Source organism: Mytilus trossulus, chromosome 11, assembly GCF_036588685.1.
Source record: "Mytilus trossulus isolate FHL-02 chromosome 11, PNRI_Mtr1.1.1.hap1, whole genome shotgun sequence".
Taxonomy (NCBI): domain Eukaryota; kingdom Metazoa; phylum Mollusca; class Bivalvia; order Mytilida; family Mytilidae; genus Mytilus; species Mytilus trossulus.
The window spans coordinates 47,763,917-47,771,497 of record NC_086383.1 but is presented as its reverse complement, the minus strand read 5'-3'; the positions used below and the strand labels follow the sequence as shown (position 1 = coordinate 47,771,497).

Below are 7,581 nucleotides of genomic sequence, written 5' to 3'. Positions count from 1 at the left end.
CTTAAAAGATATTTATATTGAGCATAAACAACATTAACTTTTCGTGTTACTGGTTTTTTTTTTAATTTCTACAACGCTTCAACTAATTAAGAAACATTCAGACTGATCAAGTAATTCAAACTTATATCAGGAGGCAATGCATACATGTTTTAGACAGCATGTATATTTGTTCAAGTATTTTTCTATTTATTGATGTCCACTGATTGCTTCTTCCATGGCAAAATGCTTGATCTTCTCCATGATTTTTGTCTAATGACAATTTCAAAGTTGAGTTCAGATGATTTGGGTCGATTCGCAAAGAATCTAATAAACATTATAGTGACGAAGACAATACAGGCAACAAATGCGGTCGCAGCTGAACAGAAAAATGACATATCATAATTTCCAGTTGAATCTCGGATTAATCCTACAAAAAAAACTTTCATTGAGTTTAGATCCAAAACGTAAGAAATCATATTCAATATAAATGAAACACTATATTTTAAGAACAACTATAAACTTGGATCCTTGTCCAAATGCTAACAAAAAATAATACAACTCAAATTATACAGACATGCAGTTCTAATTAAGAAAATGTATGTGCGAATTAAGGTGGTACCTAACACTACAGGGAGATAACTCTGTTAAATCAGCTTAACGTTTTAATTACGTTGTGTTGTAAAGGGAATATTAAGCTTCTCAATGATCAAAATTGTTGTTTGTCAAACTGCTATGTAACTAGTGTAATTTTTCTGACAAAACGGTTGGTTCAAAATTTTTGAAATATTTATATACTTGTTTTAGGGTCAAAGTAAATACTTTGTCAAAATTATACGAAAATTAAACGAGTCAAATTAATTTTAGTGAAAGTGTTGGGTACCACCTTAATAGAGATTCCCTCTGGTACGATTCGTCATCTATTCGGATATTTTACCAATTATATTTGTTTGTTTCATCATACATCGTTGTCAATAAAAAATACAATGCGACTGTCATACAAGTGAAGGTTTAGCTAGCTTTAGACCAGATGTTAATCGCCATTTTCTCCATAAGGAAATGTCTGTTCCAAGTCAGGAATATAACAGTTATTATCCATTCGTTTGCTGTGTTTAGCTTTTGATTTTGCCGTTTGATTGTGGATTGTGGATTATACGTTTTGAATTTTCCTCAAATTTTTTTTTTTTTTTATTTTCATTTTTTCTACTACAGTTTTATTCAGTATACATAACACATGCCATTTCATTTTGCTTACAAATTAATGATAAATTGATATTGCACAAAACTCCACCAATTAATGAATATAATACTAACATTTTCGTTTAACTTAAACACCAATGATAATTTTGCTTATATTGTTTGACTTTCTTTCAATGCTTTTTTCTAGGGAATGAACCGGTCTAACGTGTACGCATGGATTGAAGAAAAAAATATCAGAAATCGATCTTAAAAATTAATTGAAACACACCAGATACAGGTCCAGCAACTGCATTCAGTATCCCCGAAAATGTCATAGAAATCCCAAGTGCAACAGAATAATTCTCTGGTCCAGCTAGTTTTACAATCGATATTCCAAGGACTGCAAACATTCCACCTCTGCCGCAGCCGTACATAAATGCAACGAGCAAATTTGCAATGTACGATGACCCAACCAATGGAAATAACCCCATTGATGAAGCACCCAATAAAGCACAAAATACTGGAATTGCTATTACACTTACGTGCGGTATTTGCTTAAGCAGACCTGTTACAAACCTAAACACAGTACTCATCACATTCATATAAAAATAGATACTGACAGCATCTGTTCTAGTCAAACCTTTGAACTTAAAAAAGTCAATGTAAAATATCATTATAGAATTATATGCCGCCAAACACATAGCTTGCGCAAAAATGTAAGAAATAAATAATTTATTTTTTAATAAACCTGTCAAAATATCAAAAATGCCCTTTCTTTCCGAATTATCGGCTTCCTTATGCACTCGTCGTATTTCTGATTTACTAATTGGTGCACACGTTGAACTTTGTGTTGCATTTGTAGCCAATGGATGTTGAATTTTATTCTCAGTAGTAACTAAACTGTCGTTATTTGATACATAAGATATCGTGGATTTTCCATGAGATACATCACTTTTTCTGCGTCTTATCTGAAATGATGGCTTCGTAAATAGGCACGCATTAGCTATTAAATTAGTGGTTATTCCCCCTAAAACTAACAGAGCGCCCCTCCAATTATATTGTCCAATAAATTCGTCTAGTATTATTGGTACAATGGCAGCTCCAACTCCTCCACCTGTTGAAACTAGAGCTAAAGCCATAAGTCTTTGCTTCCCATCAAAATACAACCCAACACTTGTTGATGCTGATATGAATGACAAAGACAGTCCAAATCCTGAAAAAAATAAAGTGAGTTTAAATGTGTTTCGAGAAATATAGTTATACGTTGGGAAATATGATTTAAAAAAAATAAACTTTTCCAGGCTGGAAATTAATAATGTGTTCCAAAAGTAAATTTTAAGATATGTAATTGGTACGTGTTGTACATGCTGAAAGACACCAAAGAAACATTCAAACTCAAAAGTCGAAAATAAACTGACATCGCCATTCCTAAAAATGAAAATGTCCACAAAAGACAACAAACCAAACTAAATACTGACCAATAAGAACCCATCAAAAACTAGTGGTGATTTCAGATGTTCTGGACGGGTTGTCGGATCCTGGTACACATGCTGCTCACGTCGTGCTGCTAACGTGAGTGGAAACTTGCTGATAAATTTAAATCAGGTCAAATTTGACCTGATTGTGAAACATATTCCATAATGGTAAACCAACTCGTGTTGATGTCTGTAATATTTACGAAACGGTTATTTCAACTTCACCACTTACAACTCTTGATTTAATACCGCCCTTGTAAGTGGCAAACTTCTATTAAGAAAACCCGTTATAAAATACAAGCCCCGGAATATTGTGTCAATTGAAAGTTATAGAAATGGAAAGTTCAATGTTGCAAAGTTTATATCTCCTCTTGTCGTGCAGTTTTGTTTTCAACCCACCCTCAATGACAATTTCTAGATGTAAGTCAAGATATGAAACAAACTGGTTTTATTTGCTGCATCCTTAATCTAGTTCGATAGGTGAAATACGTTCAAAAAAGTCACCAAATTGTGAACAATTTAGTAAGAAAACATCATAGCAGAATAGTATACTACTTATTTCTTTTCTTTCTCCTTAAGTTTCTTCGTCAAGTCAGCCTCATATGAACAAAGGAACAAGTCGGAAAAAAGGCAGGGCTCAATTGGTATTCCGACTGTTTGAAGATGAGTGCGTCCTTCTAACGTAAAAAATATTTTGTCAGTCCAGGGATCAAGCATCTTGATAATGCCCGTTGAAGAGAATGTTTTTCAGTGCAGTTTGAAGCTCCAGCAATATAACGTTGTTTGTAAAGACACGTATGTAGTTTATGCATCCAAAAACAGTGACAGAAGATCCAAGTGTATCATCTTTGGTTTAAATTCCAAAAAGGACCAAAGAACAGACCTATGATTTTTCAGGATTTCCTCCTTGATAAATGACATGGAAGCATATGATCATATGATGACTTTCCAAGTGAATTGAAAATACCTAATTCATTTGTCAAGCAGCATGTGTAATTCTATTTACATACAAAAACAACGATGTTTGGAGGATTATCTGCGGGAACAACAATATAATTGTCATGGAGGTAATCAAGGTATTTTGCAATATTTGTGTCTTAAAAGATTGATATATATATAGACTAATAGGTAGTAGTTTCGTTTTGATACTGACTATATCATGTGAAATATCTTGGCGAGCCCGTTCCTGTCAGGTTCATGTATCAACTACACATCAATTATAACGGTACATCTATGCATTTGTAATTAGACATTCAATAATTCAAAAGTATCGCGTATCTATGTGATTTGTGCTTTCTTCATCTTTCTATATCTGTTTTGTGTGAACTTATCCAATGAAATTTCAGAAAAATTATATGAAATGTTTTACTTTACAATTGAAGTTAATTATTAACTCAACAATTCCTGTCACATAGATCATTTACTGTACTTTCATCTTCATCATTTGATTAAAAAATCATTAAAGCTTTGTGTTTTTTACCACTGAAGTTGAAACAAAAAAACGTACAGATGCATTTGTATAATAAAAAATGTAAGAACTTGGTGCACGGAAGTCAAAGTTCATTCATTCTCATCACGGTAAAAATGGTTTTATTTCGAGTCAACATTAATTTTGTAGTTCACATTTCGTCTCCATACGGGCGATCAAGAAGATTATCTTTTAATTGATATTATATATTCATCTTTACATGACTTTTGATTTGTAAGCTAGTTTCGAATCCGTCTTAATCACATGTATCCTTTTAATATTTCCTCGGTGTCTTTATATTCATGTATGTAAGATATATTCTTCAAACCAACAAGTCAAAGATGACAACTTACCTGTTACGATTCCAACGGACAATACCAGGAAGTATATAGAAGTAGCAAAATATGAGATGGCTAACCCTGCTGCTGCTACTATACCGCCTGCTATACCACATCTACATGGACCAAACTTTGTTACAATAATTCCATTGACAGATCCTTAAATGGTTAATTTAAATGTTAAATTAATGAAAATGATAAAACAATCGTGTAAAAGGTAATTAAGCAGTGTCAATATTTAAATTCAAAATGTATTCCTTAATAGAAAGTTTTCATGTTTTACCAAATGTGTACAAACAATTAATTAAACATGCGCGACAAGTGTAATACAATGTTCCACGATTACTCCATAACAAATGTCCTCGGTTTAAAAAAATGATACACATGGAACACAACTATGTAAGCAAGAAATAGTCAGTTAGATTCAAGACTGCAGTCCAACTTCAGGAACTTTAAAGTTTAGACATTAAAAAAATTACAGTCAATAAACAATATCATTGTATAAATCAAGATTTGTGAGTAATTCATAATTAATTAATGTTAATGTGTCATTACGATCAAAACCACTCCTACACAAAGAATTCAGAAAAATCATTTTTAATGAAAATGTTCAATACTTAGTTTAAGTACCGCTTGTTGACAATTTGATAGAATAAATTAAAGAAATGGCTAACTTAAGTAAACTTTCTGTGGACTTGTTAAATAATGCATTTAAATCCTTGATCTTATATGATTAACACAAGGGATTTTATCAATCTTACCTCCAAGGCTGAATATACCGGTACAAATTGACTGTACTAACGCTGTTTCTGAATTAGATTTTTTAAATTCGTCTAACCATTCTACATACAGGACTGACATATTAAACGGAAAACCAGTAGACATGACAACGGACATGAATGCCATTATCAGCACCATCCATTTCTTCATTTTGTTAACAGATCCAGCTGACAGTTGTGAATGTCCTTTATCTTTTGCACAATGTAAACGGTTAGTAGAATACCTTTCCTTTCAAATTGTCAAATGAGAAGTTGTGAGGCCTTCATTAATAGCATTAATCTTTCTGATGAATATTCAAATGCACTTTGTACACACATTTTACTGAAACCATTATGTTAAGTCAATAGATAATTAATGTGTAAGGGCATTGGGTGTCCGTAATGTTTAAAATAAAACATCCTTACATTATTTGTGTTTGGGCTTAATATCGCCAAATATAGAGATTGTAATTTTTCGTTAAATTGTGTTTGTATTCAATCGTTTGTGTTTTCTTTGTAAAGCATTTGAAATTCGTCTATGCTTAGAACTATTTTCTCATATATATGTAGATATGTTGTATTAATTATATACGTACAGTGAATATTTTTTATTCTGAATAACATATGGTTATATCAGTATTTTTTATTTAAATTCTTTGATTCAAACAAACTTTTTACTTAATATTTTTCAGACGATGTTTGTACAATTTAATGAGTATTAATGAATCAATTTACCGTTTTCGGAACCAAAGCACTAAAAAGCATTGTTTGAGAAAATTGTACAAAAACGATTAAGGTTATTAGCAATGAGGGCCAGTAACTTCATGAATTTCCATCAATTAATCAATATTTCAAACAAACAATCGTTTTGAATTTATATTTTGTAAACACTTTCGAATGAATATGTAAAATGATTAATACCTTTCATTTGCAATTTTGTCAAAATTGTCCCTCGAATAATCGATTGTTAATATTTTTGACTTTGTGACATTTTCCACCCCATGCTTTGTTTCTTCCTCCATTTTAAAAGGTGTCGAGTTTGAATATCATGACTTTTTCCCGGTGTTATAAAAGTTGACGTGATGTACATGAAAAATCGTTTCGGGCTAAAATATAGAATGTCGTGATAATGCATACACGAGTGCAAATATATTCAAATTTTCCGTTTCGTTTTAGTGGACACGTTGACATTAATACCATCCAATTGTAGAATGTAATTTGATGACTAATTTGATTAAATCATCTCCGACATGTATCAAATTATACGCCTGGTATCTTCGATAACTATTTACACCACTGTTCGATGCCACTAGTTGTGTACGAGGGTTTCACCAGCACAGTAGTCAGCACTTCTGTGTTGACATAAATATTAATTGTATGGTCAATTTTATAAATTTTCTGTTTGCAAAAGTATGAATTATTCGAAATACTAAGGATTTTCTTATCCCAGCCAGATAACCGTAGCTGTATTTGGCACAACTTTTGGGAATTTTGGGTCATCAATGCTCTTCATCTTTGTTTGGCTTTCTTCACTATTTTGACATGAATGCACTGTTGATGTTTTCTGTAAACGAAACACGCGACTGGCGTAATAAATTATAAGCCTTATACCTTTCATAACTATAAGCATGTCGTAATGTTTTATTGTATTATCAATTGGTGTATTTCTCTATCCTGAATGGTGTTTATTTTCATTTATTTGTATTGTTGTTCTGTCATGTGTAGGTGTCATTTTGGTGTTACATTTAACATTGCCATGAAAGCGGGAGGTTTGGCTAGCCATAAAATCAGGTTCAACCCAACATTTTTTTCTTAAAATGTCCTGTACCAAGTCAGTAAAATTTTAATTGTTATCTTATAGTTCGTTTCTGTGTGTGATGGATTGTTGTTGGGTTTTTTGTAACACTTTTTCTGTTGTTTCGTTTTTTCCTCTTATATTTGATTGTTTACCTCAGTTTTAGTTTGTAACCCGCATTTGTATTCGATTTATGATTTTCGAACATTTTGCACATCATATTATGACAAGTGCACATCATACTATGACAAGTGCACATCATATTATGACAAGTGCACATCATATAATGAAAATGATCATAACAAGACAGCTGATCGTATGCATTACTCGACCAAAAAGCAAATCAAAGTCACAAATAAGAAATGAGGGAATCTCATCAACACCAAAAGGAGCGTGATCATATGTTCCGAAAAGGATATCGATTCTCATGTATGCAACACCAAAGGCTCAACACTAAGTCACAATAATGCAATTGGGAATAGTCAACAATTGGTCAAATTACAGATAAGACGCCTATTCTGGTATCTAAACATCTAAGACTGTCTTTGGTGTTTTTAGACACAGATAATTCGTAACGGGCTATCAATTCTAG

The 7,581-nt window shown here is 32.2% G+C and overlaps 1 protein-coding gene across 1 annotated transcript; it reads right to left on the bottom strand.

Annotated features, from left to right (window-relative positions):
• Positions 1 to 1,863, bottom strand: LOC134690427 (monocarboxylate transporter 10-like). The gene is made up of 2 exons (XM_063550397.1): positions 1,445 to 1,863; positions 1 to 406 (listed from the first exon to the last, which is right to left on the bottom strand). The coding sequence occupies exons 1-2, from the start codon at positions 1,854 to 1,856 to the stop codon at positions 183 to 185; spliced, it is 636 nt and encodes a 211-aa protein (XP_063406467.1). The 5' UTR covers positions 1,857 to 1,863; the 3' UTR covers positions 1 to 182.
• Between the last annotated feature and the right edge of the window lie 5,718 nt (positions 1,864 to 7,581).